Below are 21,297 nucleotides of genomic sequence, written 5' to 3' on the forward strand. Positions count from 1 at the left end.
TTTTTTTTTTTTTTTTTTTTTTTTTTTTTTTTTTTCAGCTATATATGCAGTACCGGAATACCCTGCTTGCTTGTTTCATTGTGTTTCCTCCCAAAGAGGAGCTCTAAAGAGACATTTCTTTGGCTGCTGAATGCCCTGTTTTTTCTCTCTTCACTAATCATGCACRCTGTGCAATGTAGAGTTTGAACTGCTAAGCATAGTGTGATTCACTTTCTTATGCGTTAAAAAGAGCAGGACTGTTGCACTTCACATCAAAATCAGTGAGTTTGTAACTGCTGGGACTTTTAATGATTGATGAGAGCTTTGGCATRGTTTCTGTTTGGAAAAGAGGGCTTTGAACCGGTGGATGAAATACCAAGAGGAGAGACTTACATAATGGGCCCATCTCCCCTAATCTCCTCACCAAAGAATACACAAGGAAGAAAAACAAGGAGTCCCTTGTAACTCTTGCAGTGACGAGCGTCTCATTTAATGTATTCAGTTACTTATTAGTAGGCCAAYATAAATCTAGCACAACAGTGTGCAAAGTCAGCAGGGGGTCTGGATCCTGATGTTATTTTTCCCACCACTGAATAAATGATCCCAACCACCAGCTTCAGAAGCTCATCCTCATTAGTATGTATGAAATGAGTGGAATAGGCACTGAGAGATTTATATTGTTCTGTATTGAATTTAATTAATAAGAGACGATACTGATTTCTGGAGGAAAGAAAGAGGCAGTGTCCATAGATTACCGCTCACCTTCCATTGTTCTTAGTGATAAAAATCTACCACAGCATGGCAACCTTAAAAAGTTCACTCATCGTTTTCTAATCCTACTGACATTCATTAACCAGACCTCTTAGCAACATGCATATTATAATCTGCCACCACCACTAAGGTCACTGCAGAATTCTCATTACAAGTCCCCTACTTGGAAGGTTTTGTAACTCTGTTGCAAAGTTTAAGGATAACCAAGGRGTACTTTTTGCTGTAGTCTTGTCCACTTTTAATTTCAAACCACAAAAGAGCAGCATAAATGCCAAACAGATAAAATCAAAACAAAAAAAAACCCAAACAAACAAACAAAATGCACAACCACCTGTTTGTGTCAAACAGTGACTGGCCTGACAGCAATTAGTACAGGTGAAGTCACTGTGAAAAGTTTCCAAGAGGCATGAATAATATATTAATTTAATTAGCATGAAGTAGATTGCAGCGAAAGGTGATGTTTGTATRTTTTACTTGGCATACACGAAGACAACACCAAAATCAGGATTTGAACTTGAAAACTGCTGTCTCACTACACTGAGGTCAGCTACAGTTTGGCCACTGATTCAAGTGAGACCAGGATTTGAACCAGACTTTACAGTTTAACATCTCGGGATTTTTTTTTATTCTATTTTACACTTACGGTTTTCCCAGTTTTCTGTTTTCACAAAGGCATGGTTACCAACTGGTAAATGTTGATGACTTTGTCTTTTGAGCAATGTTCAGGTCCCATGAAACTCAGTGACAAAACTCCCAAAGACTTCTCTAAGTCCACTTATTTTCTCTGAGCACTTTAGCCCACATCAAACACAGCATGTTTACAAATATACTTTGATTTTTATTTAACCATCCAACATAAAGATTTCAATTGAACACAGGCCCAAGCAAAAATTTAATACTCTTGCATCAAGTTTTATTTGTGTCTTTGACATAGTGTACATGTAGATATTAAAATGCACATATGTTTTCTGCTGATTTTCTGTGAACAGTAATGCATATTCCACACAGAGTTGAAGGTACAKTCCAAGAATCCACAGGAAATTCTTGCCAAAAATGAGGAACAATGTTGTCTTCAGGACAGACCAAATAAAGAGTTAGTCACTAAGAATATTGCTATAAATGATACCCTGGGCAATAACATGTTAATTTGTTTTTCAGCTAGTGGGAGTTTCATTACTGATGGCACATAAACGAGGATGCCTGTGGTTTATTGCATGCAAGCTGATGTTTTCCTCCACATTTCTTCTCCTTTATGCATAGTCTTGGACTTCTCCAACCATGAGGTATTCTTTATCTACTAAACTTCCACACATGCCCTGGTAAGCACACTCTAAAAGACTGGTAAAAAGTTTGGTGTGGTGGTTTATGGAAAGAACAACGATTTGAGTCAGAAATCAAATATGCAGTTTCAAACAGTGGAAAACCCTTTTTCACAGTGAGTTAAACAGACTTCTCCCAGCAGTCAGTGTCTGCCTGGTCTCTTGTGCTTTTTGTTGAAACAGTGACTAATCTTCCAAATGGCTTTTACTCACTTCCTCTCAATTTTTGCACTAATATCAGGGCAGCAGAGTGACTGAAACTCAGGCAGGACTGGAATGTCTAGGCTGTGATTTACCTGGGAGAGTCACAGTTGGGAGCAGCAGCTAGGTAATGATTGCCAGGAATGAGCAAACACAGGAAGTCTCCACTCTCCTTCCCTTGTTCCCTGCTAATAGTGCAGGCCTCATTAGCAAATGCTTTTCAGCTCCAACAATCACCAGGAAACTCCAGCCTGGAAGGAGGGAGGAAGGGAGGGGCTGCTCCTCTCATCATCATCATCCTYAGATGGGCCAGAGGCTATCAGYGCAGAGTAAGACACATCCAACTCCTCACCTTTCTGTATGAGCTTCAGTGCAACTTCTTGTTGAGCAAAACCTTTTTGAATTAGCASACTACAGATAATGATCCAGAAAAATCCAGACTACTGGTTATGTGTTTCCAGAATTCTTACTATTACTTTCCTTCATCTAATAAAGGAAAAAGCCAAAAGAGAGCCCCTTCTAGACCAGTCAATGGAACTAGGGCTAGAAACACCATCTGATCTGTTCTCTTTGCAAAAGGGATTACGGACAAGCAGAGGAAAATATCAATTTCTGCTCTTTTTCCTGAAGAATATCTTTGCTAGACAGCATTCTCAGAAATCACTCAGGAGACCCCATCAACTCCCCACTGTAATCCAAAAAAAACCACACTGTGCTACAAATTTATGGCTCATCCCATGTTTTCCATTTGAGACAAACAAATTTGTGCTCTTCTCTGTGAGAGACCAGGGAGATTAACTCAGCTTTGGTGAGKTAAGGTGCACAGAGAGGATGAGAGAGAGACGCATTTCCTTTCACCTGCTGATTTCACTTTGCTCACAGCTGTGAGACAAGAGGAGCCAAACTCCATCCAGCACACCCAGAGATGATGACTGCCAAGCTGGTCCCTTTCTAGACAGATCCCATGTCCCATAGCACTGTTATTTTTTGGTTATCCTGTGTCACTTTTTTCCACACAGATTTGGGTCCAGAGATCATCAGGCTGTGTTAGAGGTGACTGACACTCATGAAAACCGCTGTGCCAAAAGGAGGACACAGCTTCTTCCCAAAGACTTTGTCATGTTTTTCAACACATTTTCAGTCACTCTTCTGTATCTTAGCAGGCCACAATGTGTTTGACATCAATTCTTCCTTTAGTATGTACAAAAATTTACGCTATTTAAAAGCACGTATAAACATAGAGCAATTCAATCTCCCATTTCTTCTTGTTTTAATTCAGCAGTCTTTCAGAATYGAAGGATGAAATCTGACTGAAAAGATAATTTTCAATCAGCTGCTCAATGGTCAAGGTCCATTGGTTGGTCAAGGTCTAACCAGTCCCATTCTTCCTTCACTGCTTTAGTTTATCTTGCTAATCTCCTGCAGCACATAAGAGATTATTTGCTTTCCACTCTTTCCCCATCACTTCTCTCTGGTTTCCCTCCTTCTTGCCCTTCTCTCCTGTTTCCTTCTTTCTTGACTGTTGCACAGTCACAAATCTCAGCTGGAGTTGTCTTCCAAGCTCTTCCATTTTATCCTGGCTCCTCTTTTCTCCTCTGTCCTCCTTCTTCTTTTCAGTTTGTCAGTTGCAAYCCCCTTCTTCCACCCACTGTCATCAATTTGAGGGTTTAAAAAAAAAGAAAAAAGTCAGCTGGATGAGAGTTAATTTTATGAATTGTGTGTGTCTGTCTGTGTGTATTGGGTAGGAGTAATAAMGCCTCTTTATTTTCGATACTGAACCCATTAACTGTTTCTATTTGGTAATATTGTATTGGCAATACCATTTAGTCAGTGTTCCTCAGGGCTCAGTTCAGCTGAAGGGACACTGGAAGTAATGATTTTGACTTACTAAATTAACTACTTCTTATAATTCAAAATTGGGGTTCCTCTCAGTTTGGTGCTGAAATTTTATTTAAATTTTTATTTATTATAATTTTTATAACAAATAAAACTATTTATTTATTATAATATTTACTTGTTTCAGTACCATCTTTCCAACTATGATAATTTTGTGCTTGGTTCTCCCACATAGATATGAAATGTTCATTTTTTTTGGGGGGGAGCCACTGAAATTTTTCACTTTGAACCCCTTTATCTAATGCAAAATCATAGGCAAAGCCAAAAAGAAATCTCTTCAGTTTCCCTTAAGCTCTTGATCAAGCCTGATTTTAAGGAGTCTTAAGGAGAATAGAGGATTTACCTGAAGAAAACAGTATGAATTTACTTTAACTTTTCAATTAAAATATATTCTACAAGTTYTCAGTGAGTTTCTCTGCATCTCTTCACTTACTGTCCAGACAACTCAATAGTTAGAGTCAAAACATAATCATATAAAGAGAAACAGCAGCTGAGAGAAACATTTTATTCAGTTCCTCACTACTCAAAAAGGATGCACTACCTAAGAGCAATGTTGGAACAGCTGGAATTATGGATCTTCTGAAAGACAGAACTAAAAACATGGAGCACAATACTTGAAATTAAATCATCATGAAGTAACTGAGGAGSATGCTGTCTTCTCCTATAGCAAAAATGAGGGGAAAGAAACCTTGAAAACTCTCTTCAGATGCTCTCTCTAGAGTTTCTGATTAATTTTCCTCTCAGAGACTCTAACTACAAGAGACTAATGTGAGATCATCAACATCCAATGTGTGAAGAAATTAAGTTTCCCTTTATGGAAAATCCAATAGAGTTCAATAGCAAATAATTTTTCGAATGACTTGAACTTAAGTGCCTACAGAATACAACAGATCAGTTATAGTCCTCTTGTGGAGCTCTTCAGGCTAGTTAAAAATTACCATAAAATCCCTTCCTGGTGAAATTTTACAAAACAGATCATTAGCAGGTGAAATTGTTACGGATGCTCTACCATTAATAGGATTACGTTAAACTGAAGGATTTGGCCCATGTGTGTTTAGAGTAATTTGATAATGAATCACTGCAAATTACTGCTGGTTTTAACAACTGTTAAATTCTACATCACTTTCCCATATTGATCTTACATGCTCTGTTGTTTTCCCTGTTTTTTTGTTTTTTTTTTTTAATGGGGAACCGTTCCCTTCACCATATGGTCCAGCCACTATCCACAGTTTTCTCTGCTTATTTCACCATCATGTAACACTCTCCTCTTCTGGGAACTAGATGACACAGTGACATGCGAATGTTGCTCACAGCGCGACATGAATTTCTGCTGATTTTTCTGGCACAGTACAACAGGGGCTGACCAGGGCAGCCTCCTGCTTAAAACATCTGCTCTGCAGCCTTGTTCGTCTTCCAAAATCCTCCACAGTTACAAAGACCAACCTGTGCAGAACTGGCACAGAGGCACTCTGGGTTCCCAGCAGAGGTAAATCCTGCACTGGTATTTCCAGCGAATATTTCAAACTACTTTGCTGAACTTTGAATACCCTGGATGCTCCTTGTTGAGCACACACCATGTCAAACTASTGTCATCTGAGTATCCGTTTGGAAGCTGTCTGAAGAAAAAGCAAATTCATATATGCCATTCAGCAACCTAACAATGTGGCATTTCTGGTAAGGTCCTTATTTTCAGGAAGAATTTTGCAAGGATTCACCAACCATTAAAAATCACAAGCATGGGGGAAACTCATTGTTATAAATCTCATCAAATTTTACATGCTCAGAAAGAGCTGTAAAATGTCTAGCGTTCATACTTTTAAACTATGAGCCTGACTGTGCACAAGTTTATTGGGCAAAAGACCTGTGTCCACTTYACACTAAGAGGCTGAGAATTGGGTGTGTGCTGATTTTTCTAATTCTTGTTTCCTTTAGCTGCACTAGGTATGGCTACGAGCTGATGAAAAATCTCCCCACTTTCAACCACTTTTTCAGAGTACACTTTCAGAGTACAGCTGAGTTTGACGAATTCCCCTGAAGTGGTTAAAAKAAAGATCTTATTTTTCTCTGTGTAGGAGTAATTACTTTGCCAGGCATTCAATAATCTTGTCTTGACAAAAATCRTATTTGCAGTTTGATGAGATTTCAGTATTGCTATAAGATTAAAGAAATCAACACTTATTTTATATTAAGATGTGCCTGCACTCAACATTTTGTTTTTGTTTGTGGTGAAATACATCTCCACAGGTAAAAGCATCTCCTCTGGTACCAAAGCAGGAAAGAGGAAAATGGAGTTCAAGCCTTCCTAAGACTACAGGCTTTAAGTGCCTCATGGACATTAAAACTATCCCGTACCCTCCTTGAGGCAAAACCCCCTAATATTTCCCAGACAGCTTTCAAAGTCCTCAGTTCTGCCATTTGTGTTGTTTCTGGACAACGTAAAACTCTGCTGCACTCTGAACTTTTGAAACAGTGGCAAGAACAAGCAGAACTGAACCTGACAGCAACAACTGGAATCAGGGAATGTTGCATATATTGCATGTTGCATATATGTTGAATGCTCTGATGTAGGAAGGCACATGAATGGGGATGAACTCAACAAGGTGCCATTGCACCCCTGCAGTATCCCAGCTTCTGAGAGCTGTATCTAACAGGATGCTGTTCCTACAATCACATCGCTATGAGAAAACAGTCGAAATATACAATGTGGGGCTCAGCATGCAAATTAGCAGCAAACTTTGCACATTCCCAGCTGAAAGAGGGAGCTGCTGCCAGACAAGAAGACCCAAATGCCCTTCCCCCATGCAGGCCAAGTGTCTCACAAACTTCAAGTCAAAATATTGCACATGTGATTAGGAAGAAGGGGTAGAGGAAACATTTTCACACAAACTGAAGTCAAATCTTTGGTAGAGACCTACCTTGCAGAGGGGTTGGAAGGAGCTGAAGAAATTCTGTATAGCTTGTGTGAATTGTTCAGATAGGGCTTTTAAAATGCACAGCTCCATGGAGACCTCACCAAGAATTCCTGMCTCTGTCACCGCACTCTACCGCTGCAGCTGCCAAAGAGCAGACAGTGAAAAAAAAAGATGTCTTTTCCCATCAATAAGGGTAATAATTCCCTTCCCCAAGCCCATGTGAGTAGCCCACAATTGTTAACTAGTCTAGGCAAAACAACTAAGGTTGTGTCCCTGTTTTCAGAAAATCTGACAGCATGAAGAATTGAGATTGACATTAAAGTTCCATTAAAATAGCCTAAAAAAGYTTGCTGGGAGATAAAAGATGAGGAGAATATTTATTGGATTGAGTACTGAATGAGGAAGGGAACCGGGAGTCAGGTAAAAGAATTTAGGTGGGTTTTAAGCCATGAAGACAGCTCTGAGTTTCTAGAGCAAAACGAGTAGTAATGAAGGACAGAAGAGCAGGGTGTCATTTTGGCAGAGGGCTAAATGAAAAAGGGCTACAGTATGTGATTTAAGTGAAGTTAGGCAGYGCAGGCTTGGAAATTAAAGACAGGAAAAGAAAATGGATGAATGAAAAACAATTCTGTAAAAGAACATGAATATAAAACTTTTAGTAACTGATGCCTTAGCTAGTACCAGTATCTGGAAAATAGGATCATTTTAGTGCTGCTTCTTGCAGAACTTTCATTGTATAAAAATCTGGTCTGTATTTTTCAAAAGCCTAAATATAGCAGGGGAAAGTATTCTCTGTCAGAGACCCTTTTTTGATTAATGAAGAAATGCAAGCATAAAACAAACCACTCAGTATTGCGGAAATATTTGTGAAGTAACTGAAGCACACAGTAAAGGCCAAACCTGTATCTGCTTACAGTTCAAACCCACAACAAAGGTAGTGGCAGTTCTGAACACCTCAAAATGTATGTAGTGATTGAGCAAAATGTAATGATCAAATGTCAAGCCTTAGCTATTGTGAAATGGGTATTCCCCACAAATCCTGACTATGTTCAGTCCCCGTTCCCATTTCCTGACAGGGGAAGAAGTACCATGATATGATTGAGGGCTTCTTTGTGGAAATGGGGTTAGGAATYTTGGCAAATCAAGGTACATTCATCTGGTTTACCCCCCTGACACACGCTCGGGTACCCAGAAATTATTTGTACCAGTTGGTTTCTCTAATTGCTTTCAGATCTAGGATAAGTTTGTTTCAGTAAAATTTATCTGTCCCCAGCAATTAGTCTGTTTGGTGCAGAACTCACTTCTGTTTTAGATTTTCAGGGAAAGAAAGAAAGAAAATATATATTAGGTCTTGCTTCCTTTGGTCAGAAAATTACCCTAAGTATACATTCAGTTTAAACTGTCAGAAAGGAAAGAAGAAACTTTTCCTTGATACAAATGTTTTCCCTTGTAATCTAACAACTAGAAATTGAATGGATGTGTGGTTAATTTTAGAATCCAAATCAAATACAGAACCAAAACCAATGTCTTAGAATCCTTTCATTAACTGAAAATAAAAGGCAGGAAAAAACAGCTGTCATAAACAAGTTATTATTTTAATTTTAATGCCACACTTCRTGACCTGACAGCCATTCTTCTAGTTGCATTCTGTCACTTATCTGGATAGAAAAAAGTAAATCATGTTAAAGCAATTGGACTTGTAAGTGAATCCCCTGGAAACAAGACACCTTCGCGCTGAAACAACCAGAGGCTCTCTTTGCAACCTTAACTCCAGTGAGATCTACAGGGTGGAAATCACTTTTAAAACTCTTGAGGAAACGCATGCTGCCGTCGAAGAAACGAGCACGCGGATTTTCATCTCACCGACTTTGAGCTATTTTGTAGGGTTTGTWGCGTAGCCCCCACCCGCAGCCTGTCCGTCCCAGCCCTGATGCTCTGAGAAGCCAGCGGGGCGCAGGAGGAGTGGGACACGGGGAGAGCGGAAAGCTCAAAGGCGCGGAGGGCAGGATGCAGGGGCGGCCACGGTCTGAGCACCGGCCCCGGCGGGGTCCGTGGCCCGGCGGAGGCTCCGCGCCTCCCCCCGCGGGAATGCTGTCCCGGGAGCGCGGCGGGCGGGGAGCGGTGCCCGGCGCAGCCCCCGCACCACCCCGCGGCCGAGCCGGGGGGATTACCGCCGGCGGCAGCGGCGGGGGGCCTCGGCGGGGACGGAGACAGGGGATTAATGCATTAGCGCCCCTTGCTCCTGCTCCCGGCTGGATCGGCTCCGAGACAGGGATTAGCGGAGCTAGCGACCACCGAGGCACGATTGAAGCGGTGGCAAGGGGGAAAGGCTRCAAGCGGACGGCCAGCCGCCAGCTGCAGCCCCAGCCGCGCTCCCCCCGGGGACCCGGGGGATGCGCCCACAGGAGCACRGCCCGTCCCGGCCCCATGCGCGGGGCTCGCAGCGGCCCCGGATACCGCGGAGAAGGGGCGAGTCCTTCGGGAGGCTGCGGCCGGCCGCCCCTGTCCCGCACCGTGCTGTCGCGGGCGGTGCGGCACACTCCGTCCGCCCGCGGGCATCTCCGAGCCCCTCGCCGCCTCTCCGCCTCCCGCCGGCGCGGAACGAGTGTGATGCTCGGAGGCGGCGACAGCTCCGAGTGGACGGGGGGCGGCGGGTGCCCTCCGCAGACACCTGCTCCACATAAGCCCGGTGACGCCCGGCACGGGGCCCGAGCTGCCGCTGCGCCGCCAACAGCCCCACTCCCCGGCCCGCTCCGCACCGCCCCCGCCCACCCGGGGTCCCTCACGGCTCCCCCGGGCCCGCCCCGGGCCCGCCTCCGAGGGGCGGTGCTTGCGCGCGCGTGCCCCGCCCGTGGCGGCGGGAGGGGCGGGGCGGGGCGGGGAGCGGGGCGCGCCCTCCCGTCCGCCTGCTCCAGTCCGCGCTTTGTCTCCGCCTCCGCCGGCGGAGCCGCGTCCCGGGGGCAGCGGGCGGGCGGCGGGAGACGGAGCGTCAGCGGCGGGAGACAGGGAGACAGGGAGAGAGGCAGCGGCTCCCACGTCCTCGCCGCGCACAGTCCAATGCCCGGCAGCCCGAGGCGAGCAGCGACTACGCTTCCCTGCCGTGGCACAGCGAGTGCCTCCAGCCTCGGAGTTTTCCTGAAGCAGCCGTCTCACCGGGAGCACTTTTGGTAGAGAGGGAGCAGGAGACCCCGAAATGACTTACCTGCCGAGGCGCGACTGAAAGGGACTTACTGGAGTGGTACCGTAGTGGAATTTGGGTCTGGAGAAGAGTTGCTAACGCTTTTTTTGTCTTTTTTTTTTTTTTTTTTCTTCTCCCTGATCAGTCCCCTCTTCGCCCATCATTGGAAATGAACAAATTGCTTTTGCAATTCAGAAAGTAGAAATATTAAATATATCATCCCCCCGGAAAGCACACATGTAGTAATGACAAAGGATTGCAAAGGAGAGAGTGGCTCCAGTTTCCCAGAGAGATCCCCTAAAATGGATTACTAAATGGGACACTACATCAGCTAGTTGTCCTCTAGCTGCCCAGATACATGCACCGAAAAGGTACAGTACACCCCTGTCCGTACCCCTACCTTATGTTTTGGGATTGCTCGGAAGGGAAGGCTCCCTGATCGCCCGGCAGGCTCGGAAGGAGCGAGGGTGGTGTGTGGTTTGAGGCGGGCTGCTGCCTTCTGTCTCGACATCGTTTGCAGCGCCTAGGGAGGAGGAGAGSCGCCCGCAAGTGCACACGCTGCGCTTGCTGTTGTCACTTTCCCGGCATCTCGTGGCTTCGTCTTTCTTTTCCTTTTTTTTTATTTGTACCACTCTTTTTCTTCCCTCCYTCCCTTCCCCCAATTGCCTAACATRTTGTCCGCCCCCCCTAGCCCTTGGCACGGCTTGCATGCGCCGTGCTGGGCTCCTCGCCTCCCATCCCCGAACCCTCCTGGCAGGGGATCGCACCCGCCGGGGCACCGAGGGGAGCTGGCCGGCTGCGGGACGCCGCCGCCGGGGCCGAGGCCGCCGGGCGCGTACCCCGGGGCCGCCGGGCATCGTGTGCGGCTGGGTGGTGGGGTCTTTGTTACAACAACTATGTGGGCGCTCCGTGTAGAGGCGTAACCCCGCCGTCTCTGCCGTCCCCGCGGTGTAGTTGAATCGCGGACGATGTATTTATTTATTGTTTTTTTACAAGGCTGGCGCTGATTTTTAGGGGAAGCGGCTGCGAATCGAGGCAACTTCTTCCGCGGAGCAGCCCTAGGCGCAGCCGCGGGCTTTGTTCGCGATCGTGGGCTGGGGCCGCGGGCTCACCTCCCCGCCCGCTCCCCACGGACAGTGGCCGCCTCCCCCTGCGCCCTGGCCCCGGCGAAGGTGGGCTGCCGGCTGCCCTCCCGCAGCCCCGCCGAGGGCGGCTCTGGGGTAGGGATGCTCCCCGCCCCTTTCTCCCGGCGCCTCAAGCTTCTTCCCCCACGGGCCGGTGGCTCTGCCAAGCCGCTTCTCCTTGGCTGGGGAGCGCAGGCAGACGGGGCTGGGGAAGGCCGGACCCCTTCGGGGCGGCCCGGCGGGCGGGAAGCCTTGCGAGGCAGCCCAGCTCTTCTCCCTCCGCCCTTCTGTCGCTCCTTCAGCCCCTCTCCGCCCTCGGGCTCCGGGCCAGACGGGAGAAGCGGCGGAAAAGAGAAAGTTTTTTTAAGGGGGAACAACAGGGGCTGCGTGCTGGCGACGCGGCGCCCCGCAAACGCCCCGGGCCGCTGGGGCCAGCGGGGAGGCCGGGCGGGACCGGCGGCGGGGCTCCTTCGTGCCGCTGATGCTGCGGTGGCGAGTGATGCTGAGAGGGACAGGATGATGCCGAGGTGAGGAGGAATGCTGAGGAGGGAACAGGATGCTGAGGGGAAGGGATGCCGAGCAGAGAAGGGGTTTCACCCTGCGCACACACACCCTGTCCCCTTATTTGCACGGGCAGGGAAGGCTCCCAGCTGAAGGCAGGGTGCGTTGGCGACACGGCGCCGAGGCACGGGGGGCGGCGGCGGGGGCTCGGGCAGCCTGTGGGGCGGCCGAGGGTCAGCACCGCCCCTCTCTCCGTCGCCAGGGAGGGCGGTGAAAAGTTTGGGTCTCCATCACGCACGAAGAAAGTACCTGCTTCTTGTGAGGGCTCGGCCGTCCCACCGCCCTTTTCTTGCTGCCTGACTGCCTGGCTGTTCAAGGGACGCGTTTCCCGGGGGTGGACCGGACGGTGTGCGGGTGGAGGGCTGGCGGGGCGAGCGGGGCTGAGGCTGAGGCTGAAGCCCGGTCGGTTGCAGTAGAGATGCCCTTGTGCCCCTCGCCACCGCCTCTGTCCTGCCTGGCTCATCCCAGGGTGAGTGGCAAGGCGGTAACTGCTGGGTTTTCCTAAGGCAAATGTCTGTGTCTTGTTCTAACCTTGACCGCTTGTTCCGGGGATAATTTTTTCTCCTCTTTCTCTCCCGAGCTAATTGCTGCTTTTGAAGTTTGTAAACATGCACGTTTGTGCCAGCGTCTGTGCAGCMCGGATGTCTAGGTGCTGCAGAAAATTATTTCACTTACAGAACAGCAAAAAATAAAGGTTTTAGTTAGCTCTGTGATAAATTGTAAAAGATACTGAAAACTGGCACTGCAAGCAAGGTGAATGCTTCATTTTCTAAAGGCGCACACACAGCATGCAGCTGTTGTAAATAACGAAGTGCTAAATGTCCACAACCATTTTCTGTCACAGGGCTGCACGAGGTGCCTTATTATTTGACATAGATTCTGCTAACTTGTTTTGTATACCATCCGGCAATGATATTAATTATTAGCATAACCTCAAAGATAGTAGCCAAAGGTGTGATTTTTCCCACTGTCTTTGCAACAATTAATTCAGTGACTGCTTTTGGTGTGCATTCGTTTAATTTAAGTGTCATCCAGTAAACCATTCTCATCCAAGTAATCTTTACTTAGTGAGTAAATCCTTTGACATCACTATGACAAAGTCCAGTAGTGTCAGGCTCTTTTGATTCTAAATTCAATTCTCAAAATTCATCGAGTTTTTGTAGCATTGCTCTCTTGGTAAGCTTTATGCAGCTGTTACGTTCAGAGTTTCCTTTGGCTTTTTTTTCAGATTAGAGAAGCAAAATGGTCTTGCTCTGGCTAACTTCTATATTTCTTTATTTTTGAATTTTTTAAAAATGAGACTCTTTAGTATATTGTGAGGAAATTTAGGTCTGCTCCAGACAAACCTCTTTCTTCATGGAATTGCCTTGAACATGGTTGAAAGCAAATACATGATTCAGTAGAGTTTTGATGGGGAAGGTTTGTCATTATTAGAGAAATACACTTGCCAAGGTGTATTTCACTATGTAGGGTATCATCTTATCTGATAGGAGCCTGTTTTAATGTGGAGCTTTTCATAAGATGAAGAGAAATGACTCTCTTTAAAGCCAAAGAATTTCATGTGCATAAAGAAGTTGATTTCCATCTTCCACTACTCTTCACTGGTGAAAATCTCTGACATTYGTGGAAACTTAGTTCAGGAGCAGCATGCCCAGATGAGATTTCTGTCTAAATGCTAAACAAAATTTAAAATATAAATAATACCATAATGTGTATTTGCAACATTTGCTTTTCATGTGCTAGGCATCAAACGCTTGAAGCACGGGTGAATACTTTCAGGGACTACAAATTACGTAGTCACAGATGTCCTATGTGTTTTCAAGTCTACTTTAAAACTGTATATTCTTACTTAATGGCAAATCAGCCTTATCGACTGAACTCATACTGCTTGAACCAAAAAATRATTGGGCACTGACATCTATGAGGGAGATGTCTAGTGAACATTTCTAGCAGTTTGAAGATGAAGGTGAATGTTAGCCATAGCCATCCTTAATGTTTGTAAATAGAAGATTGCAGTTACCAGTGTTTAAGACTGAAGGACACCTCCTTCAGGCTAAGAACAAGGAGTTGCCTTCATTAARTTCTCGAAAAGAATTWWAAAAAAAAAGTAAAAAGGAAAAGGGAAGGAGAGAGATCAAATTAATGACCTGTGATAAATCCAGACTAGAACTGTTTGCATTAGAAAGGAAGTAGGTGATTGTGAACTTGCTTGTGCATGTTTTGTGAAGGGAAGGGGAAATTTGTCATCTTGTTTTGAAGAGCCATACATAAATACACATGAAAGGAGCTCACATGGTCTACAGCAGGGGAGACATAAAATGTTTTAGGATTAAATTGACCTGAGCTAATACATGTCTCGAATCCAACTTGTTTGCAAGAACACATTGTTACACTACCGAAACAAATGTTTTGTGTATAGTACCTGATTCCCATACGCTACAGCAGAGTGCTGAAAAACAAACAAGCCAGTAAATTCTAGAAAACAACATTGAAATTATATTAGATGCAACATATGCCAGAAAAGTTGAGCCATACTAAACCAGAAGTTTTCACTATCCTAATTTGATACAGATGCTGCAATATTTGACCTCCTACGATTCATTTATTGATCAAGTAAATCTTTAGCCYTCATCCTTTGCAGTCATTCGCCCAAGTAAGTTTTGCTGAACCAGGAACGCCTTCCTTGCCTGCCGGAATAATTTTCTGAGAGTAAAAGGAGTTGCTGAAATATTACTTAGATGGGGACCTTTCTTTGTTTAAACCCCAAACTGAAAATACTGTTCTCTGATGGGAATCAATACTTGTTAAGGACCTGAAGCTATCCCGTGAGTACATTTGCTCTGGATGGATCCTTAATGTTCAGTCAGACCTAGATCTGTGTGTCATGGAGCAAGTCACATCCAACGAATTGTGACAAGCTTTGTTTAACAGGGCAGYAGAAAAGTAACAGTCATAAGCAGTGCTTTTAACTAGTGACCATTTGAGCATTTTTTGCTCATAAATTCTGAGTATTAGGATTATTCTGAGGTGGGTGGGACATTTTGGCAGGAAGGTAGTCAGTAGCACAGAGTCTGACYGCTGATCAACAGCGTACAGCAACCGTGAACAATGTTCTAACACAAAAACAAGCAGCTGGGGGAAAGCCTGGACCTGAACCTGACAGGTCTCTAGAGGATTATTTTTATATTTAGTCTGTTGCGCCAGTCCCTTCAGTGAGGAGCTACTTAGATGTTCATAGGGTCTGTGAAGATAAAAGTGAACTACTCCAGTTCAAGCAAAAACCTGGCAAAGCAGAGTTTGCATGCCTCTATTTCCTTTATATGCTGTGTTACCCGTGGCCGTGGAAATAACTTAGGATTTATGTTTCTGCAGTGTTAAGAGATCTTGAATTATCCATGGATGAGGGATGCTTTGGTTTTGAGTCTTGATTGCAGCATGTCAATATGGCAGCACACCCCCGAGGCACTGCTTTAGGTTTTAAAGGGAAGAGTGCCACCTACTGTGGCACAGTTTTAGGTGTTGCAGCTCCTTTGTGTCTTGAGTTCCCAGGCTTCTTGTTTGCTATTACAAAGATGTGCAAAGACTCAAGATTAAATGTGATATGGGAACGGAGGGAGAAAAAAAAATAGAAAATAAGTACAAAATCAGGGTATTCTGGGAGTCTTAGGAGGTGTTCTTTGAACGACAGGCATACACAGAGGCATTTGCAGTTTTTATCACTTMTTATAATGGCTGCTAGCACTGGAAATAGGGAAGGGGATGAGAGATCTATGCTTCCGTCCATAAAATAATCATGTTCTCAGCTTTCATGCACCAAATGAACATAAATGGGGCTACTAGGTTTATACCCTCTGAAATCTAAAATATAACTCTGTCTKCAGTTTAATAAAGTAGAAATCACTTTAAAAAAAAAAACCAAAAAACCAAACTGAACACTAAAAACCACCTTTTAGGAAAGAATGGAAAAAGTGAGAAAAACCCTGCATGAATTTTCCTGTGATTTGCTGCAAAATCTCATGAACTCTTTCCTAGTATAGAACTGTAGTTATTTATCAGTCAAAATAAGGAGGGGTGTACTATGCTTGATGTGAACAGAGTCATTTTTGTATGAAAAGAATTTTTTCCCAAGCCCCAGAGTGTTTCTTTAGTGGCTGAAATAGGAGATGTAGAATGAAGTAGATAAACCAGCTATTAACAGAGCTGCCAGTTGCTGTATCTCTAGAGTGAAGACATGGTCATTCACTAAATTCAGTGATGACCTTTCCGTATTGTTCATAATAGGCACTTCTATGTAAAGTATTTATGCTACATTCTTCAGATTCATATTGCTTGGACTACCCCATGCCATTTTTGTTGGTGGTGGTTTTTTGGTTTTTGTTTTTTTTTAGCTACTGACAAAACTGCTACTGCAAAACTTCCCTGATATACAAACTTTATGSCTGCAGTTCTGAAGTTCAAGAGTTTCTGGGGGTAGATGCACAGCATCTGTGCTGTCCTCAGGATGGGAGGCGGTTGGAATCATCTCTCTCATCTTTCCCAGGTACAGCCATGCCTCAACTGCGGCATTATACCCTTTCCATGAAGCAGGCAAAAAAAAAAAAAAAAAAAAAAAAAAAAAAAAAAGCATTCCTATGTTTTTACAATATTTAGAACCAGTTGCCTTTAGTGGAAGCTTAATGTTTATAAAAGTGGAAGGATATAAACAATACATTTATTATGCCCTTTCACCTCAGTGTGAGACCATCTAGCTGGATGAAGACTACTATGCTAGTATTTTTACTGGCAATGATAGCAGAAGTTTCATTATGTGCTTGAAAAGAAAAGGTATTCCTAACTGTCATTGATTTTACAGTGACTCTGAGAGACTCAGAGACCTTCTAATAATGAAAATGTGTGGAGTGTATAATAGATATGGTYGGGTGTTCCAGCTCAGCAGATGGAAAAAGTACTCTCCCATAGGAATTCCCAACACAATGGGAAAAACTGCATCCAAATATATTCCTGACTGCAGCAAACACTATTCCTTCTTTCTATGTCTGTTCAGTTTCACTCAAATGTTCTATATTGAGTATTCCTCATATGGCTTTTACAGTTGAATAGGAAATTTCCTATGTTGCTTCCTTGACCATTGTTTGTGAACATTTATCCATTGCTTGCTCTTCAGGCAGCCATTCATTGAAATGTTAATGAGATTTTGAACAGTTTATAGTTCCATAGGGGTTTTTTTGTTTGGGGTTTTTTTTTGAGGCTTTTTTTTTTTTTTTCCTTCAGGAAAAAAAAAAAAAAAAAGTGGTTTTGTTGATGCCTTTCAAAATCTACTTTTTTTGGTAGATTGAGATGGATTCTATGCTAATTCCTCCTGCATTCCTGAATTATGGCCTAGCAAGGCACTGTCGCTGGGATCTTCATCTATTAATCATGGAAGCTGCTTCCTTATTCGGTTGCCATAGTTTCAGTGCCTCAGATAGTGTTGGGGTGCCTTGGGAAAGGCTTGCGATACATTCGGACTTGCAAGCCTTGCAGTTATTTTGGCAGTAGAAGAGCTCTGAAGGAACAGAGAACAGCATCCAACATTATTCAGAGTTGGCGTAAAAGCGGAAACTTCTGGATATGTCTCTCTGGACCTTGTTATGTGACTGTCCAGCTGATATTTACTCCCAAGATTTGCTTTTTGTTTTGTCTTGCTGGTAAAATCATACACTTCAGAGACTAAAGGCTACCTTTATCCATTGCAAGAACAAAAAAAGCTTTTCATTAGTTTTTTCYGATAAATGGTTGGGTAAATTAGGGCATTTAGAGTTTCCTAAGCAATCCAGGTRATTTGTTTTAGTTCCCTTTTAACCTAGCTATGTACCATATGATATCACATTTGAGACTGAGTTAATGTTTATTGCTACCTTAAATTTAATAAGACAATAAGAACCTTTTTGTTAGCTGCCGAGCAGCTTGAATTACAAAGTAGAAAAAGGGAAATTAACTTTTTCCAGACAGAACTAAAGCTCCTTCAGTGCTGTGTTGGCACTGGCAATGTTTTTTTTATGATGTTTCAATATTTGTTCATAAACTCAGCATTAAAGCATACATACTTTCAGAAATGCAGAGCTGTGGGAAGTTAGAAATAGCTTTTTTGATGAATGAGAAAAATGGTAAAGTGTAAATATGTCTAACAGGAAAGTAGCTGGAAGACTGACTTGTCAATGTAGTGCTCAATTTTAATTGATTTGCCTGTTATGCATAATATAAAATAATGCAAAAACGTATTTCAGTAAGCAAATCATGGTTTCCTTTTTCTTTTCCCATTGAGAAGAAATCTTCATCATTTCTGTGTGATCAATAGTAAGCCACATGTTTGACCAGATATTTAAATTCCAATTCTTCTGGATTTTACACTGTCTCCAGAATGATGTGATAACCCTTCAGTTCTAATGAAGCAATTTGAGTCTAGCACAGATAAACTTGCTATGTATCTTCTATTTACAAAAAAAAAAAAAAAAAAAAAAAAAAAAAAAAAAAAGTCTTGACCATTCAAATCAAAGTATAATATTAAAAAGATGTACAGTTGAGATTAAGGAATCCAGTATAATTGGAATTAATCAGGAAAATTAGCCACTTATTTTCTTTCAGATGGTTAGTTTACACTCAAAGATTAGTTTGAAAGCTTCAGCTTGGGGCTTCACTAACCAATGTTGTTGATTTTTCAAGTGAGATCAACTAGAAGATTGAGAACATGTGCCTGTTATATGGAATGCTATAGAGTCCTACAGACTGAAGTCCAAAAATTTGCCATGAATTTTAAAGCTTCACTTGTTGGTAGATGCACACAAAATCTGTATTTGTGATTTTATACTTTCACATAGTGTGGAAGTTTCTGGTTTATAATCTGGTTTCTGCATCTGTGTGGTGCACATATTGTACAAAAAATTAATCCCAGTTATCTTTCCCATTAAACTCACAATGTGAATGTCTCTACCAGTCTGACAGAATAATATGCCCTCATCATTTTTTATTTCCCTTTGGAAGGGAGGTGGTGACTGAATAAAAAAATTGCAACAGTGAGGAAATACCTTGGGTCAAAAGCTGTAGGTGTACAAATTCTGTTGTGTTTTTTTTTCTGTTTAGCTTCAGGTTAGGCATAGAATCCCCCTGCATAAAAATTAATTTTAGCAGCTTTGTAAGGAACTTTTGTACTTTCTTTAACACTGGTGCTATTTATTTTTTGCCTCCGAGAAACAGAGAACTGAGTGATAAGTCAGAAGTCAATGGAAAGGGCCAATCTTGTTCCTGCTGGAGGATAAAAAAGAATTTCTACTCAACACCCAGCAACAAGCCCTTACTCCATTTTGATTTCGGTGTAAAACTGCAGAATCATTTGAGTTGGAAAGGTCCTTGTAGATCATTGAGTCCAGCCCCTAATCTAACACTTCTGAGTCCACCACCACCTAAATGCTAAATACTGTCTGCACTTTTTTTTTTAATACCTCTGTGTATCTTTTAAATACTGAGTTGGTGACTCAGCCACTTCCCTGGGAATATTTTTTTTTCCATTTATTTATGTTTGATAATAAAGGTTCTTCCACATCCCCAAACTGCAGCTGAACTTTAGCATCAAATGTATCAGTCCTCTCAAGAAAAGAAAATAATTTCCGRAAAAGTAATTTTTGTGTTAGTGTCATTTAAGCAATGTCACAGCATTTGCTTGGTGAATCTCGCACATTTTCAGTGGCATCTTACTGCCGGAACATTCCTGGAGGGTTGATGCTGGTCCTGGGCAGAGCTGGCGGAGAGGAGGAGCCCGGTTCAGCCTCACAGCTCCCCAGGTGCCCGCAGCTGGTCAGCGGCTGCGAGTGGAGCTCTCCCGTTCCGCCGGTGCTTTGGAGCGGGCAGAGGGACAGGAACGATTGGAGGGCAGCTGGAGCCCTGGCCCGCATGCCTGGGTTTGTGTGGGAACCCTGTCCCAAAACACCACGGCGAGAAAAGGAGGGGATGTCACGCCTTTTCTGACAGATGCTGCACACGCAGGGCACACTCGGCTTGGTGTCTGTCACCTGATGGCAAAGCAGAGGCTGAATCCCACGGGTTATCTTTCTTGAGTGGTACTTCATGCCATGAGCATGGCTAAATGAAGCCTTGGATTTGGTTCAAAAAATGCYCTTTTTATTATACAGAGAGGATTAGAGGCTGTTCAACTGCAATCTTGAACTTGGGGTCACAGTCTTTATATTACTGGCTTTTCATCAGAGTTCTCTAATGAAAGAAGGGCATCGTGCATTAAAATCAACTTTTGGATTTAGTTTTCYGTATGAACAGAACTTGGTGCTATGTGTATAAACTTGTAATGGTATTCAGCCATTCTACTTCTGAATAATTTGTATTCTAATTACAAATGTGCAGCTTTTGCAATCAGAACTTACTGATCCAAACCATATTAAATCAGAAATTATCACAGTTAAATTGATTTTTTAAAGTTTGCTGTAGTCTRTTACATGAGCATTATTATGTAACATATCTTTTGAGAGCTGTTTCACTGCATAGAACTTTGTTTTCTAGAAATACATTGTTCAGAATTTTGTTTGTTTGCTTTTTTGGGGTTTGGGTTAATCAGGGTTTTTTTTGTTTGTTTTTGGGAATGTTATATCAAAGAAGTAAGAAGACATACTTCATTGTATGATTCTTCGGAATCAGTTTTTTTCAGCCAGTGAAATTATTCTTGATTTGGAGTAGGAATTTGTTTTTCTTTAAAAAGAAATTAAGAACGAAATCCTTAAAGATCTGCTGTGGGAAAAGGAAAGATTTTTGCATGAGCTACTACACTTTTTCATTATTATCTGCAAGGTGTTTCCTTTTTAYTCTATTGTAGGGAAGTTCATCATGTTCCGAAACTGATTAATTCTATCACAGATGCGTATATTTCAGGGTGGTGTCGTCTTTTTTTGCTTTATCCTGTTCTACGCATAAGACATAGACATGCTGCCAGAACACTTCCTTTCCCAAGATAAAAACAAAATAAAAAGAGATCCTGTTCTTGTTCAACAACGCATGTAGTCCAAAAGGCAAATTTAGCCAACCTGGAGCTAATGGCCTGAAGGTGTGAGATGAAGGCTGGTGACTGGATGGCCGTGAGAAAAATCCAGCTTAATTTGTCAAAACATTCTAAATAGTATTACACATACGTGTTAAAGTGTCTGTCAGAGAAAAACTTGGAAAATAYAAGTTAACCTGTGGAATAGAGTAAGTTCTCTGACACGGGAATTTTAATTCCTTTTCAATGCGCCTTTTACATTTGTAACTGTTTGGTTTTGTTTGTGTTCATCTTTGTCATAATCTCTCGTGTCTGAAATCCTGGAGATATCATCTAC

At 43.1% G+C, this 21,297-nt stretch overlaps 2 protein-coding genes across 6 annotated transcripts in view; one reads left to right on the top strand and one right to left on the bottom strand.

Annotated features, from left to right (window-relative positions):
• Positions 1-1,161: 1,161 nt before the first annotated feature.
• Positions 1,162-10,767, bottom strand: LOC130577615 (translation initiation factor IF-2-like). The gene is made up of 4 exons (XM_057373112.1): positions 10,657-10,767; positions 8,942-10,173; positions 7,082-7,219; positions 1,162-3,918 (listed from the first exon to the last, which is right to left on the bottom strand). Exons 1-3 carry the CDS (start codon positions 10,765-10,767, stop codon positions 7,198-7,200), a joined length of 1,365 nt encoding a protein of 454 aa, XP_057229095.1. The 3' UTR covers positions 1,162-3,918; positions 7,082-7,197.
• Positions 9,999-21,297, top strand: part of SEMA6A (semaphorin 6A) — a 119,689-nt gene continuing 108,390 nt past the window's right edge. For 2 of the 5 annotated variants that reach the window (XM_057372243.1, XM_057372261.1), the window contains exon 1: positions 9,999-10,627. The gene's annotated coding sequence lies outside the window, so the exon portion shown is untranslated. Of the gene's footprint in view, positions 10,628-11,832; positions 11,908-21,297 lie in introns of those variants that run through there. The other 3 variants (XM_057372268.1, XM_057372276.1, XM_057372252.1) reach the window with 2 other exon arrangements.

The sequence above is a fragment of the Malurus melanocephalus genome, unplaced genomic scaffold (assembly GCF_030028575.1).
Source record: "Malurus melanocephalus ecotype Western Australia unplaced genomic scaffold, MMel_1.1 scaffold_7, whole genome shotgun sequence".
Classification (NCBI taxonomy): domain Eukaryota; kingdom Metazoa; phylum Chordata; class Aves; order Passeriformes; family Maluridae; genus Malurus; species Malurus melanocephalus.